This window comes from Poecile atricapillus, chromosome 5 (genome assembly GCF_030490865.1).
Source record: "Poecile atricapillus isolate bPoeAtr1 chromosome 5, bPoeAtr1.hap1, whole genome shotgun sequence".
In the NCBI taxonomy this organism is placed as follows: Eukaryota; Metazoa; Chordata; class Aves; order Passeriformes; family Paridae; genus Poecile; species Poecile atricapillus.
In genome coordinates this window covers 20,839,392-20,855,976 of record NC_081253.1, presented here as the reverse complement: position 1 = coordinate 20,855,976, position 16,585 = coordinate 20,839,392, and the positions used below count along the sequence as shown (strand labels likewise).

At 44.1% G+C, this 16,585-nt stretch overlaps 1 protein-coding gene across 2 annotated transcripts in view; it reads right to left on the bottom strand.

The window, feature by feature from the left end:
• Positions 1 to 1,429: 1,429 nt before the first annotated feature.
• The window catches only part of MAP3K20 (mitogen-activated protein kinase kinase kinase 20), a 90,055-nt gene continuing 74,899 nt past the window's right edge, over positions 1,430 to 16,585 (bottom strand). Inside the window, exons 17-20 of one of the 2 annotated variants that reach the window (XM_058839237.1) lie at positions 9,562 to 9,678; positions 7,943 to 8,017; positions 6,781 to 6,931; positions 1,430 to 2,486 (exon numbers count right to left, since the gene is read on the bottom strand). In XM_058839237.1, the coding sequence (XP_058695220.1) occupies positions 1,807 to 2,486; positions 6,781 to 6,931; positions 7,943 to 8,017; positions 9,562 to 9,678 (1,023 nt within the window). In that variant the 3' untranslated portion in view covers positions 1,430 to 1,806. The remainder of the gene's footprint in view (positions 2,487 to 6,780; positions 6,932 to 7,942; positions 8,018 to 9,561; positions 9,679 to 16,585) is intronic. The other variant, XM_058839235.1, reaches the window with a different exon arrangement.

Sequence of the window (16,585 nt, the reverse complement as noted above, 5' to 3'; positions counted from 1 at the left end):
TTTCTAGCAACTACTCTCAGGCACAGTTACTATTAATTGGTACCCTCCAGCCCATTTTGGTCATGGCAGGAAATGTCAGGGAAGTATGCCCAACCTAGACAAAATCCCAGTCTCCTGCTAAGTTATGACAGAGAAACATCCAGTGCTAGATTGCCCATGTCTCCCAAATTAGTTGTCAGGCTCAGCAAACCAGGGCCAGAAGCTGAGTTACTAACTAGCATTTGGCCAGTTTGAAGCCACAAGAAAATGGGCAAACTTTGTTGCTACAGGCCATCACATGCAGCTGAATTCACTTCAAGGTAAAGCTTGTTTTTTCTGCTCTTAACTGTTGTCAGAGGAAAAGGCACTTGAGCAACAGAGACCCAATTCCTGACACCCAGTGTCATTTGTGTCTTGCTCCGTTGGTTTTGGTGGACGCTGTTCTGAATTCATCAAATGTGAGTCCCAGTTCACACTGGTAGGTATTGGAAACACACCCCAGGGCTCAGCCCTGACTGGGGCTGGTGGCAATCAGAGGAAGGAGAGCTGCATGTACCCACAGGAGTGGCCTTTGTGTGCAGCAGGGAGTTTACCTGTCCTTTATCCAGTGACAGGGCTATGGTGATACCCCCTCACCCTGAGCGGGTGACATGCCAGCAGCTCTGCTGGCATTGCCCACAATGGTGTACCAGCAGGTACCACCTGGGATGGGTGGTGTGCAGCACTTTTCAAAGGCATCTCTAATTTACAGTTCCTTGGCTTTCAGAGGGTACCATGCATTGCTTTGGGTTCAGCTTCCTTTATCTGCTTCTTCCTTTTTTTCTCTCTTGCATCTTGTGAAACCCGAACTTTTTTTTCTCCTTTTTAATTGTGTGAAATCAACTCGGAGTGAAAAGGCCACGAAGAAACTTTCTGACGCCAACTGAGTCTAAGCTGTGTCTTTGTTCTCGGCAGAGCTAAAGACCACATTAATCAGAAACTTTGCTGACCTTATCTTTACTACCTGAATACTGAAAGACAAAAGCAACACAGTCTGGCAGCATTTAAAAATTCAATTAAAAAATACCAGCTGCACAGAGGTAAATATTATCATAGACCTCAGTGGGGTTAGTTGTAACTATGATAAAGGAAATGCCTTCTTCTCACTTTATTTTAATTTTTTTTCCCCCAAAAGAAAAAAAGCCTAGTTTTTGATTCTCCTTCTGATTAAGACAACTGTGTACGTGATAGAGTGTGCTCAGTGGTGTTGAGTAGCTAATGTTGGGGCTTTTAATAAGGAACAAAGTAAGAAATTCCTGAGAAGGGATGGCAAGCTGAAAGTGGAGAAGTGAAGTTACTAAAGTGGACCTGAAGAAAAATGTCCTTGTGTCCCTTTTTTTTCAGTCTATGCTGATCTGATAAAAATACTACCACTTCCCATAGCCCTGGCAGAAGCAGACTAGACAAGGGGTGAGAAGACCCTGCTCAGAGTTGGACTCATCATCTAGAGGCAAAGTGAGGTGAGGAGAGAGGTAACAGCACAACTCTCCTAAGGATGAAACAGAGTCTTTCATTGTGGCACCTGGCTGTGCCTTACTGATTTTATTTTTGAAATATTAAGCAAATGAGTAGATATCCAGTCAGCTGAGAACATGAGCAGCCAAACAGAGGGGAGAAAACCAAACCAAATCCCTTGGTGCTGACGGTGAGAGGAGGAGAGGTGGCAGCTCTCCCTGTCCGCTGGCAGGCTCCAGCCAGGTGCGTACCGATGTTGGTGCAGCAAATTAAATAGGAGCAGGCATATTTTCTCTAGGTTGAATGTTCAGTTAATAAAGGGCCAAATTCCTCTCAGAACATCCTCCGGCCCCGCCAGCTCCCCCTGGCTCTCTCCTTTCCCGGCTTGCCGGCGGCCTGCCTGTGGGGTTTCCTTGTGTGCTGCACCTTTATCCACCCGCCCTCGCTGGCTCTGCTCTCCCCTTCGTCCCTCCTGGGCTCGCTGTCCCCCTGTGGGGGCATGCCAGGGATGGCCTTGGGCTGCGGAGGGGCACGGGGGTACCTGCGGTGCTGGGAAGCCGGGGGGGTGGCTGGCAAAGAAGTCCTGCTGGGTCTTCCCGAGTGCCGAGAGGGCACCGGGGAGCTGGTCCCGCTGCGCCGGCCGTCCGAGGAGCTGCGGGAGGTAGCGCTGTGTGAGGCGTTCCTGCCTTTGCCAGCAGACCTGTCCCTCTCTGAAGGGGTGTCAGAGGCTGTGCTGGAGGCACTGCTACATTTTGAGTTTAAGTGCAGATTCGAAAGGTTTCTCATCAAACTGTGTGACAGGGGAGAGGAATTCCTCGAGTGGCTGATGGATGTGAGCTGGTGACTGACGGGAGCGCGTGTCCTCCTGACGGCAGCGGCGTAGGAGTCCTGGCTGTGAAGGTAGGGCAGGTAGTGGGTGACTGTGGTCGGGCTGTGGGGGTGGCCGTGCTGGAGAGAAATGGCTTTTGCTATCTGGTGCATGCGCAGGGTCTGCATCCACTGACTGTCAGTGCCTGGCAAAGAAATGGGAATAGAGTCAGCTTTCTGTGAATCAAAGAAAAACCTCTCTCAGGTTTACCAAAGGTGTGAGGTTAGGTACCAGGGTTTATCTCAGAAGAACCTCAAACCACCCTTCCCCTCCCAGCCTTGCAGAAAATACTCCTAGATTTGAGTATATTCAATTTTATGGTTGAACATAGTGTCGGGCTTTTAAAATAGCAAGTGATACAAATATTTCTGATGCCACTGCAGATTACGGAGCTTAGACTAGAAGACAGTTACTGAGCCATCCACTTGGCTGTTCAGGTGGGCTCCCACTTCCAAGTACCTCCTCGCCTTTTGAACCCAACCTGGTTTTAAACATGCCCTGTGATGCTCTGGGCAACCTCAGCAGATTTCTCCACAGCTTTCATTACAGAAGAGCCTGAAGATCTCTGGAGGTGGCACAAAGGTCACCCCAAGGTACCAGAACTGCTACAACATTGCCTTCCAGCTGCACCTCTCCCATCTGGCACAGTTGTGCTGTTCGCAGCCCTGCACAGAGAGCACAGAGCCAGTGCAAATCCCAGCTGCAGCAGCCACATTCACCTGCTCTGACTCCAATTTATTTCCAAACTTCTACACACCATAAAAACCAGAGCTACTTCAGTTGTTGTTACTACTACAGATTCAGAATTCAATCCACTTTGCATCCAGCTCCATGGAGAAAACTGACTCTGTATGTGGAAAAGCCAGTGAGGCATTAGGCTTCAGGCAGGCTGGCTCAGACAGGGCTTAACTGTGAGCAACTCAGGGTATTACAGTTCCCTCTACACCTACTGTCACAGCCCTGGGGTTGTAACAAAAGTTGTAGCTTTCAGAGATCACACTGAAGTGGTTTTGAAAGTCAGTCCTGTGGTTTCCATGAAAGCCTTTAGCAAATACAATAGCTGTAAATTTTTCATTTGAACTGCAAAGGCTGCCTGGTTTGCTACTTTGTGGGTAGAGCAGAGAATACGAATTCTTCTTATCTGAGGCCACAGCTCTGGCCAAAGACCCATGGGGAGCAACTAAAATAATTTTGTTCTAGAGAGATTTGAATGATTTGTCCTTAAAGATTGCTAATATCATTCTGACAGGAAAGCATAACCCTTGCTGCCTCTCACTGGAACACTTCATTGACCATGGGGAGTTTTGTAGGAGCTGGATAGCAGCTCTGTCCTCATTAGGATTGCTCCTGTTAAAACGTAATGGATCATCTCTTCCACTCCTCTTTTTCCCAGACTTTCTTTGAATCCAAAGAGATTTAAATCACTTTAACTTATTGTCAAGTATGTCAAAAGGAAACTCATAGTGTGTGTGACACTGACACAGCAGATAGCTCTACCTGCACTTGGAGGTGAATCTTCTTTCACAGAAAGACAGATGGGAATTGCCTTCTCTGCTTCTTAACCTCCTTGAAAGTCATAGTTTCAAAAGAAACATGCATGCCAAAATGTACTTGCTAGACACTATTGCCTGTGCCCCGTGCCCTCTGACCTAGGCTGGGGATGTAAATCACAGACCTCATAAGCCTGGAAACAGCAGGCTCAGAACTCAAATTTGGGTCTTCGTTTGTTATCAACACTCAGGTGGCCATCACATGCGCTATGGGACCAGTGCTGATCTCCCTGAACAAGACTTCAGACTGTTCAGTCCTTGTTCCTTATAGCCAACAGCAGTTGCCAGCCCAGGATCCAGCTGCCCAGCAAGGATCTCCCAGTGTGTGCTGTGGGGCTGCCTCTCATGGGCTGGGGGAGGGCTTCTCCCTCACGTGGTCTCTGAGCCACCAGCTCCGTATGCTGAGTTTTGTGCTCTGTGTGGTAGCCCACAGCAGTAGTAGCTTCACTGCTGGTTACTTTAGCCTATTAGACAGGTATTACCCTTACCTTTGTGCTTGGATTTGGTGGTCTTTTAAACCTGGGATAGGTGGTCTGGTAAAGAAGACAGGCCAGAAGGTTTGCTAGAGCTGAGGCACAGCTTTCGTGCTGGCTGGTAACCCACCTCCTTTGAACTGTTCCTATTCAACTGGCTGCTGACAAAACATTAGTGCTTCCATGTAACTCCTCCAGTGTGCCAAGGGGACAGACAAGCTCTCCCACCACTCACTGAAAAAAAAGCAACCATTTTGGCTTACAGCAGCTGAGCCAAGCTGTGAAGATTCACACCACACTCGGTATGGCTGCAGGGCTCCACCCCAAAACCAGGGTAATCTCTATCTGCAAACTGATCTGGACTAAAGCTGTATCTTTTAGGACATGCTCTAGGTTTCATTTGCATTACAAAATATAATTGTGTTGCAAATGAATCACAATTACTTAGGAATAAGCACACCCGTGTTAGATGTGTCTGTAGTCCAAACCCAGCACCTCTCAATTCACAGGGCCATTCTTCTACAGTTGCCAGTAGTGTACAAAACTGAGAAATTCCTCCTCTGCTCACTATCTTGTTCCAGCTCCTGTATTGCCCCTTAGGTGTCCCAACTCAAGCATTTCTGCAGCCCTACTGTGAACTCAATGAGAAAAACAGCTTGGCTAACAACCAACTTTACAAAAACAAGAGCGGACCTTAAAGGCAGAACTGTGCTAGAGTCAGCTGAGACGAGTGTGAATCTGTCAGCAGCATAAATTTATTAGGAAATGAAAACTGCATTGTAGAGCCCACTGCATTATTAAACGTATCTCACTGAACAAATCAAGCCCCAGAAACCATAACAAACACCATTCCAAAAGTCAGACAATAATGAGCCAGGGCTGGCTCAAATGGGTAAGCTGAGCTGTGGAAAAAGAATGCAGTGGGAAGATCTTCACAATTCCTCAGAGAGGAGCAGGATGTCAAGAGCATTTGTCTGCCAGGCTGGCAGTATTGTACTTGTCAAAACAGTGCATCATCCACAGGGGAGTTTTTATCACCCCACAAGCAGCTTCTGAGGCTACAGCCTCAGTATGTGTGTCCCCCTGCAAGAGCACTGTCCGGAGCAAGAGTGTCCACGCATCTCTAACAGGAGGTGCCCTTTATCCAAGCACAACATCTGTGCAAAGCTGTGTGTTGGGTGGCTAGGGGTGGGAGGGAAGAACTGGCCGAAGCACTCCAGTTGAGTTTGAGCTTGTCACTATGGACTGCTTCCAGCCTGCTTCCTATAGGAGCATACAGGGCATCCCCCTTACCCTTCAGAGACAGGTAACAGGCAGCTCTGCCAGGGGGAAAAAATGGATCTGGCAGCCACCAAGGTAAGCAAGTTAATCAGGGACATCAAGACTGGAGGCAGCCTGGGCTGCAATGATCATGCATTGATAGGGTTTGCAGCCCTGAGGGACATGGGTCAGGTAAAGTTAGGCTCATGAATTTTAGGAAAACAGACTTCCAGCTCCTCAAGGACACTGTCAATAGGATCCCCTGGGGAATTTGACCTATCCCCTAATGACCTAAGGAAGTGGAATAGAGCTGACAGATTTTAAAGAAGTCTTCCATAGAGTGCAAGAGCTCTCCAAGAAATTGGGCAAAGAGGGTAAGAGACTGGTGTGTCTGAGTAGGGAACTGCTGGTCAAAGTAAGGGCAAGAAGCAAACACATGGGAAGTGGAAATAAGGACAGGTAGTCTGGGAAGAGTATAGACATAAAGTTTGGTTGTATAGGGATGTAGTGAGGAAGGGAAAAACAAAGCTGAAACTGAACCTGGCAAGGGGTGCGAAGAATAACAAGAAGTGTTTCAGCTATGTTAACAAAATAAGAAGCTCAAAGAAGGTTACCCCCTGATAAACAGCGCTGGAAAACTGGTAACAACGGATGAGGAGAGGAGTTTGCCTCAATCCTCAATGTCAGCCTCTCCTCCCACACCTATCAAGTCAATGGACAGCAGGATGAAGACTGGGGGAGCAAAATGCTTCCTGATTAATGGACAAGGGAAGAGCTACAGATATAACTTATCTGGATTTCTGTAAAGCCTTTAACACGATCCCCCCCCAACATCCTTCTCTCTAAGTTGGACAGAGATGGATTTGATGGGTGGACTGTTAGGTGGACCAGGAATTGATTGAATGGTTGCATCCAGAGGTCAACAGCTCAGAGTCCTGGTGTATATCAGTGACAAGTGGTGTCCCTCAGGGGTCCATATGGGGACCAGTGTTATTTATTCTCTTAATCACTGACATACAGAGCGATTGAGTGCACCCTCAGCACACCCACAGCTGACACCAAGCTGGGTGGGGTGGTGGACATGCATTGACTTTTTGCTGTTCTCCCCATATACACCCTGCCCACATCAGCAATAAAGTTCAATGTGTTGACTTACCTGAGTCAGATCTGCTCCGTGAATTCCCCTCTGAATTGGGGAGTGAGGTCTGTATCAAGAGCTGTACTGCCTCAACCTCGTCCTGTGCTTTCACCTTGCTCCAGCAGATAGCTTGGATGTGCCTCGTGCTTTTGGGAGCTCTAACATCACTCTGCTCAGGAAGGATACAAGCGTGAGGATGAAACAACACACAACACACTAAGCTCCCCTATGGGGGAACTTCCACTAGTGCCTGCAGCAGTTGTTTCAATATAGAGCCTGTTTTGCAAAACCACTTAGCTAGTTCTCAAATATTTTTAGACTCTATATAATTTTGGCTGATACTTGTGATTATGCTAAAAATGTGGTAGTGAATAACTGCTTCAGTTCTTGTACCCTGTGGAGGAAAGATCTGAAGGCCTTCCTCTACAATCACAAAAATACATTTTACTAGTTCTATTAATGAGCATCAAATGTGCACTGCTCTCTGCTAAAAAAGGTAGGGCTAAGCAGGTTTTTTTGCAGGGGGACCAACCCCCAACAAAATTTTCCTGGAGTACCCTTCAGTTTGCTGTTAAGAACCTATGACTCCTGTGAAAACTTCAGCCTGAAAGAAAACTACTTGTTGACTTCTGAGACAAGCAAGCAAGGTCCAGGATTCCTCCATCACTGTCTGCTTGTTCAGGACAGAGCTGGAATCTCATTTATTAACCTTCTTCTGATAGACAGAGTTAGTCTTTATAAAATCAGTATTGTAAGTAACTGCAAACTCTTTTTACAAAGGAAATTTCTATCACATCAAATTGTATTCTGGGTTTTATTTTATCTTATTCTCGATTTCTCATTTTCTTTCTTCTCCCGTTGCTTCTCTGCTCTCCTAATTAGCACATCATTGAAAAGATAAAAACCAGCCTCTTTAAATAATGCAAACAGCACTGACCATTGCACTCCAAGCAAAAGGAGCTTTCATACTTGAGAAGAAGAAGCATCCCAGGCAGCAGTCTGAGGCCATTGTCTCTGTAAACTTCATTCAGCTTTTGCTCTGAAGTTTATATTTTACAACTAATTACAGGCTGCTGAGAACTTGATTATAGAATATAACAAAGCCAGAGGATGTTACTTCCACACCTCCTGTGTAGGTTTTGTCTTGGATTAACTATTTTATTTGTTTCTCACAGCTTACCTCATACGTAACAACACATTCTACAGACTGGTGCTCTTCTATGCCCACAATCCATTTCTCCATTACAAATGGTGGCTGGAAAAAACAGTGTGAGTTTTGTAAGGTGCTCTTCATCTCCCAACTTGTTTCTAAGTCACCCAAAAGGGATTTGCAACATTTGCCTCTTTTCATTCATTCCTATATTGTTAACATCAATACTTTTCTTAAAATTTTATGAGACAAAGCAACATATTTTTGAAATATTTACTTCTTGGTTTACAAAAGGAAACGGAGAAGATATTTCCATATATAACACACAGCAGATGAGACAACATGGAATGTTTTTTGGGGGGGCACAAACCTTTTTCAATTTTGTGCATGTACACTTTTGCTTGTGCTACATTTACAGAGGAAAGCAAGATAAAAAATCTAGAGAGTCTCAGAGATATTCCTTGACAAATATGAAAATGTTGGACTATGTGAAAAGTTAATGTTATTGTATCTAGTTGTTAGTTTATTTAACTTCAGGCCTTTTTTAAAAATTGAAATGTCCAAGATTAAAATTAGAAAGAAAACTAATGACAGTAATAACAAAAGTCATAATAATAATAATAATAATAATAAAAATTTAAAAATCACAAGTGTTGTTCTAGAAATCACTAACTATAAAAATAGTAGTATCATGAATTAAACATTAGAATCTTTTTTGGCAAATACACCTGTATCACATTTTCCTTAAAATTCTGACTGTTGACAATCTGCTTTTCATTTTCTCCTTTAGAAAAAATTACTAAAAGTTTCCCACCCAATTTTGCCCCAAAAATTCATAGTTAAAAGCACTCAAGAGTTTGGGTGTTTTTACCAGTGCACATTAGAGCAGCATTCTAATTGGCAATCAAGCTGTATATTTTTTCAGTTAGAAGTTTGTTAGATATTATCAAAAGGAGCATATTAATAAAAACAAACAATTAAAATAATAGCTAACAAAATGCCCTCTGAATCAACAGAACTTCTGTTCCTTAGGGAAAAGCAGTCTAAATGCTTACTGGTAAATATTTACAGGTAGGTTCTGACACGGGGTAAAATGCTCAGTAACGATGAATTACAGATGTTCAGTGCTGTACTGTCTGCCATGGGTTTCAGTCTTTGCAATCCACTGGTGCATGAAAGAGTGAGTTTTAGAACTCAGGTAAAAGTTCTAAAACCATAAAAAAAACTTTAAAAAAAGAAGAAGAAAAAGAAAAAGGAAAGAGAGAAAAAACCCAACAAAACCTCCCAGAAAAATCACACTAAGTTTCTGGAACATTTAAATTGGTTTCTTCTCTTGAAAAATAAAGCAATTTTATGAACATTATTTTCATTAAAGGGGGTAATAAATTCAAAGGGTATAACATGGAATTAAAACAAGAAAATATATATTAGTTTCTTCTCTTATTTTTCTATTGTTAACATTATTGTCAGCTTAAAGGAGAACCAAAATACCTAACTCCTATTATGATACAATTCTATTTAAAATGTGCATTTTATTTAAAAGCTGTCAAGAGATTGAGCTTCTGCAAGCACAAAAGTCGACTGCTGTGGTATTTTAATGTCTTTGTTTGAGATCTGTGAATTCGTGAAAGCTTTAAGGCTGTAAATACCTTTGTCATCTTTAAAATCTCTACATCAGGTAGGTTAGTGTTGAATGTCACATCTTTTATGTAGGTTATTGCAATTTCATCCCCGTCCATCTCCATGTACATTTTCCATTTACAATCCTATGAATAATAAAAAAAAAGAATGCTGGATTGTTAGAATACAAATAGGAAAAAAACCCCCAACAACAAAACCCAAAATGAAATAAAACTGAAAGCCGAAACAACCCGACATCTAATCCTCAGTGTATGAAGGGAAAAAAATAACCCAGCGAGAAAGCTGAGGGACATATACATATTTTAGGATATGCATGTTTGCACAGTGTTGATAATGGAAGGCCCTCAGTCTTCCTGTTCCCTCTTGTCTCAGCTCACCCTGCGAGGCAGCTGCCACCTTGACAGGTCTGGATGTCTTCCGAGGTGTGGTGTCCCTGAATGGCCTCACCTGGACAGGCAGCCTGTGGAGCATGTGGCCTGGGAGCTCTGCACACCCCAGGGGCAGTGGAGGGATAGGGCAGTGGTGGGAGCCATCACTTGGGGTCACAGTGAGTGCTGGCAGCCAGCCACAAGGACATCATCCCAGTGAACCCAGGAATAAAAGACCAAAGTCTGTGCAACACCTTCAAGACAATCACTCAAATTATGAGCAAAAGGATGGGCCTTTTATTACAGCTCAGTTATTTCAGGTACTGAGAGCCCAGTAAGGCACTGAGCATCCTCAACTTCTGCCTGCCTCCAATTGCATTATTAATTATAAAGAAGCTCAGCTAAAAACATAATCACAGAGAGTCTAATAAACCACAGCAATAAAAGGTATCCTTAAATAATCCCCTGAGCTGAACAGGGGGCCAACATTCCACACTTTGCACAGGCATGAGCGTGCAGAAAGTGACAGCTGGCAGCATCCTGCAGGACATCCCACATGGACTGAGTGTTGGAGCTGGGGCTCGTGCCTGTGGCCAGGGAGGCTCCCAGTGGGGACCAGAGACTGCCTGTGCATGGTGCAAATCAGCCAACATTTGCTGGTCTGCCTGGCGAGCGCTTTGGGGATGAGATACTGTGCAGCGCACTGAGCTCCTCCAAAAATCAGTCCCCTGAAGGACCACTCTGCCAGTGAAGCAGAGTGTCTCCACCTCCATACAGGAAGGAGGGAATCTTCCCTTCACAAAGACAGGAGCCCAGGGTTTGGGGATCCGTGTCTGCCACATGCCACCTGTAAGGCAGGTGTGGGCTCAGTGCTTGCAGGAGGCAGTCTCCACCTTGGTTTTGCTCAGAAAATGCAAAAACTTTCAGTGGGGACACAGATGGACATTAAGGGCCACAGGCTTGTATAAGCAGTTATTTGCACAGCCAAATGTACAGCAGCCTAAAAAGTATCCATTCACACAGGTGATTATCTGTGACTATCTGTGGTGTTTGCATGTGCATCTCCCATAAGCGTAACGTAGGAACTCAGCCCTCAGATGGCTCAAAGCTATCCATCACTCATTGAATTGGCAATTCCAAATTAAAAGAAAACTGAAATATAATAATTTCTGAACTGCAACAAGAAATTATGTTTTTGGCCCTTTGTGTCCATCTGTCCCCTCAGAAAGCTTCCATGTTTTACAAGCAGAGAGGGCATGTGGGTTGGTTTTTGCACTGCTCTGGTGCAAGTTTGAGTGATGGGAACTACAGTTCAGTGGTCAGGGCACCAACCAAGACTCAGAAGCACCAAATTCAGTTTCCAGTTCTGCTATTGGCTTCTTGTGCAGACTGATCAGGTACTGAAGTCACCCTGTGCCTCCATTTCCTAATCACAGACTGCATCTCTTTGCATGTCTCTTTTCTGTCCTGTTTTTCGCATTTGTGAGCTGACACAGGGTAATGCCTGTCCTGTCCCAGGCAGGTTCAGCACTGTGCACTGGCCCTGCCATCAGCTGAGGAGGGCATGTGCTTTGAAAGGGAACAGCAAAGCAAATTGTCTCTGACTCCTCATCTCTCGAACTGTGCTCCTCTCCCTGCCCAACATTCTTGCTGCCAGACTTTTTTAGATTTATGCTACTGCAAATCAAAACTGAGATGCAAGACGCTTGATAACATTTGTAAATTTTACAAAAACACCTGAGCCAAGAAAAGAAAAAAAAATTGACATGAAGTACTATCCTCCAGTTAGTTCAGTACATCTCCTGCCATCTCAGTGCCAAGCACTTGAGAGCTAACACTGCACCTTGTGCCAGGGCTCCCATGCCCCCCTGACTCAGGATTTTATGCTGTTCACTCACATTTCCCTGCAGACTAGATCTGACAAATATGATCTCATTTTAATAAACAAAAGAAATCAACCAACCACCTTTGAAGAAAAGCTGTGTTCATCCAGGGGCTGGCAGGGGGTGGGCACTGCCACTGCCCCTTGCCAGATCCACTGCACAGGCAGGATCCCTTTCCATGTGGTCATGGATCAAACTGCCCCATGCAGGGGTGGATGCCTGAGGCCTCCACAAACACAGCCTTCTCCAGCTCTGAACTGCACCTTCAGAGAAACACACACTCTCCTGCCCCTCAAATCCAGCCCCCAAACTTTTGGTTCTGTTTGGAACCCTCTCTAGCCACACCCTGCAGACACCAAGAGGGCAAGATACCATACTAGGCTACCCGCTCTGGTCCCTCAAAAATACATGTCTCATTTTATTTGGAAAGGTTTTCATTTTGTGTTATTAGAAAATTATTACTGGATAGGGGAAAGAGAGAAGAAGCACGGAGGGAGGGAGGGAGGGAGGGAGGGAGGGAGGGAGGGAGGGAGGGAGGGAGGGAGGGAGGGAGGGAGGGAGGGAGGGAGGGAGGGAGGGAGGGAGGGAGGGAGGGAGGGAGGGAGGGAGGGAGGGAGGGAGGGAGGGAGGGAGGGAAGGAGGGAAGGAGGGAAGGAGGGAAGGAGGGAAGGAGGGAAGGAGGGAAGGAGGGAAGGAGGGAAGGAGGGAAGGAGGGAAGGAGGGAAGGAGGGAAGGAGGGAAGGAGGGAAGGAGGGAAATATAAAAGGTAGCAAGCAGGTGACTTTAGAATCAAGGCACTTAGCAAGTATCTAAGTAGGTGGTTACTTGTCTTACAAACCTAGTAACAATTTTGTTCAACCACACAGTAAATAATGCAAGATTTGTATGCTGCAGAAAGAAAGGGACATATTTCCCTGTTTAACAATTGAATTCTTATAATAGGAGATGCTCATCCATTTAAGTAAAAATTTGGCTAGAAAAACCAAGCATATGAATTTCAATTCTTTGATGAATTTTAGCCATATGACTTCTTAGATAAAAACTACATTTAGTGCCAGGCATATGTGGGAAAATTATTTGGAAATGGCTTGTTCAAAGTGTCTGGTTGATAGATATGCTTACACAAGTCCTTCAAAGAGACTTCCCTGCATGTCTTGTCATTCAAGCATTAAAATACCTCCCAATATCTACCTGCTTGATTTTGATCTAAATAAAAAATTTCAGCTTTTTGTTTTAAAATATTATCTAGTTTCAGAACTGAAAGGCACAACCTGCAAAACTTTGTGTAAAAACATTACCAAATAACACTTTGACAAAGCCAATAAATCAACAACCTCTGAAAATTATTGTAGAAAAGAAGAGCAAATCACACATGTATTTGAGCTGCTTCTTCTCAGCTTTGAAACAGAAAGTAAGAACACTTTAAAAATTAAGTCTCCAGCTTACTGTGGTGACAATACTCCTTTAACCCCATATGCGTTTATGTCTGCAAAAAAAACCTGAAAGGGAAATGAAAAAGATCAGGCACAGGCTCTAAACAGCAAACACATATCCTGCAACAACAGCTTAAAACCTTTTCTAGGGAGGCACTTCATTTTTCAAGGGGGCCCAAATCAAGGCTTCGTTTTAAAATCAGTGGTTGCAATAAACTTTTTTGGTTTTTTGAAGATTTAAATAAAAATGGAAATGGCATTGTAGCAGATAACTGGATATTAGAAGAAAAGTAAGATGTAGCGCAAGATGAAACAAATAAGAAAAAAATGTTGGCCATGCTGATACTGAAAGTAGTAGCATGTTGATGATTTAGGTCCCCAGAAGCTCCCTTACATTCTTAGCTATTATCTATCTCAGCTGCTGAAACCTGCTGTTTTAAAGGCATTAGAGTTGAACATCTAGTGACAGCACTTGGGTTATTTATCATTATGTATCACCCTGCTACACTATATTTTATTATACTGGATTTAAAGGAAGATAACACAATTACAGTTAATTTGCTTCTCTTCTTTATATGTATAGTGTCATGACCCACCACAGCTTTGTCCCATGAGATATTTTTAACCAAAAAGAAATCCACAAGAAACTCTCCCTAAAAATTCCATTAATAACCTCTTGTAGCATGTATAGGTTGCAGGGTCTGGAACTAAGAATGTTTTAATCTCTTCAGCAAAACAATGTCTCATAATGATGTACAGGACTATTGCTGCACTGATGAAGAATCATACATAATTCAGCACCTTTCACTTGGCACCACTGTGATATCCTCATTAGCAGTGGCTCACAGTGGCTGTCAGATGGTGTCCATGCGAATGCAGGCATTATATTGTCTTTGAGATGTGCAGCTGCTTCCATGACACTGCCAGTATATAAAAACATGACGCCAGTTTGTTTTATTTAGTGCTAAACCTTCCAGTTTGTAAAAACAAGGCTGACACAGAGCCTGACATGAGGCAGTGAAAATAATTAGCTCTCATTTTCTCAGCCTCCTATTTCCTTCTCCCCGCTGTGTTCTCTTTCCACTAAACCACCACATGTCAGTCGAAATGGGAGGCAATTAGTGGGCTCATTTCAGTCCCCACAACTGTGCTGAAAAGAAAGTATTTATGATGGCACAATGAACAGCTGAAAGATTAAATAACATTTGCCTTTTGAAAAGAAAATGACTTCTAGCTAAATGGGCAATTTTTGATTATTCTCAAACAAGCTTAGAGTAGTTGGTTTTTAAAATACAAGAAAGGAAAATGAGTCATTTTTAGGTGAAAGAATCAAATAAAACTTGACACAGTAATGCAAATAACTGATGTTTTATTGCAAAATATGTAAATGTGTTATACCCTTAACAATGGCTGGTGTCTCAGGTCAGGGCAGGCTGCTGCCAGCCAGGCTCCAGCAAGAGAAGGTGGCTCCACCGCTGGTTTTGTTTCAGCTGTGCAGGCAGAAAAAAAGAGGGGCGGAGGGGAGGCCTTGCGAGAGAGATGGTCTTAAAATGTACAGAAACAAAGCAAGCGGAAGATATATTTATGTTATCAGTTGCCTGGGTGCCTCCTCTGAGCCAGAGCCCTTACTCCTCTGCAAGGCAACAGGCACTGAGTGGCTGCAGCTTCGCCTGGAGAAGCACGAGGCCCCTTAACACCTACACAGACCAGGCAGCAGTACCGAAAATATCTGTCCCCTGACAGCGCCCTTCTCTAGCATCCAGTGCTGTGGAGCTCTGTGCGCAAGAGAATGGCACATAACGGTAAATACCAGGCACTGCTATGTGTGCCCCGAGAACCGGGGCTTGCAGCAGGCAAGGCAAGAGCTCAGTGATACCCCAGCATTTACCAAAAGCTGTCCTTGCCATGTGATCAGAAGCAAACGGGGCTGTTGCAGTCGCAGGCATCATCCATATGAGCAGTCTGCTTGCAACAGCAGCATGGTAAAGGTGGAAGCATGAAAAACAAGTCCCTTCCCTGAGGGCTGCATGGGTGCCCTCCTGTACTGTCCCCCAGTGGCATTTCCTGTGGACCACTCGTGGGGACAACATGCTGGAGCCGTGTGAACACCATGTCCCCACTGCAGCATGTGGAGTGACTGCTCACACGCTGGGACTTGCAGCTCTGCAGGACATGGGCTGGGGGAACAAGGGTGCTCAGGAAAGGCAGGGCAGGGCTGCTGTTCTGCTGGGAACAAAGGCTCCCCTTCCAGGTTTTTGTCTGGATAGCACATGCCAAGCCTACAGATCACTGGGAACCTGTCTGTATTTCTGCGGACATATCTGTGACCGAGGCTGTACATGAGAGATAATGTGTGGAAGGCAGCAAGTTAATTCAGTGGCCAAGGTATAGAAATAAATTTTTAGATTATAAACTCTAGAAAGTCAAGTGAACAAAATACCTACCTGAAAAGTCTATGTCTCTTCAGGGCTATGGAATAATTTCTAATAGGAATCCCTGGTCTAGCACTGCCTACATAAGGATTTTTAAAGGTCTTGGCTTGAGTTCAACTTCAGTTACACATGGATGCTACAGCTGGAGCAATCCCAGTGGAGATGACGGAGTAATACCAGCTCCACCTCATGCAAAAACAATACATGGTCCTGAAAAGAGTCTTTGGAGGAAAATACCAGGAGCTCAGATCACCTGCACTGATCCACCTTCTTGGCAGACTACATTATTCTGTTCTGAATGGTGGTGGCAATATTTTAATGTGGCTGTGGTTTTATTTTACAGCTTAGATAAGGATAAGGATAAATAACCCATGACAGAAAGTCAAGGTACCTGTGATTATTTTGCAAAGGAAGGGTTAGATAAAACCAATTCCTCCTCCGTTTTTACTTACTGAAGTGGGTTAAAATACCTACAGAGAATGGAGAATATAAATGACTGAAAAAATGTAAAACTGAAATTTCAAATTTTTTACCTTGGCTCTTGCTTTATTTTTAGGAAAGTAAAGAAAGAATTTATGAGCGTTGATATAGTGGGAGGGTGGAGAGGAACAAGCAGCAGAAATGGTCTCAAGCACTTGTGAAAACACATTACAGTTACAACTATTTCAGTACTATGTTTTCTTGTACTGCCTGCATTTTGCCAGCCTGGGCTTCTCCACATGAAGAGTTGGTCACAACGTCACTTTAAAGTAGCCTTAATAGTATATTACCTTTGCCACTACACATTTAAATAATAGCATTAAAATATCTCAGTTCAGGTATTCAAGGCTAGAAAATAGTTCACACAGTTAGCAGACGGTTTTGAAGAGGCTCTGCTCCTTACCTTGTCAAATGGAGGGAGAGGTAAGTGGGGAAA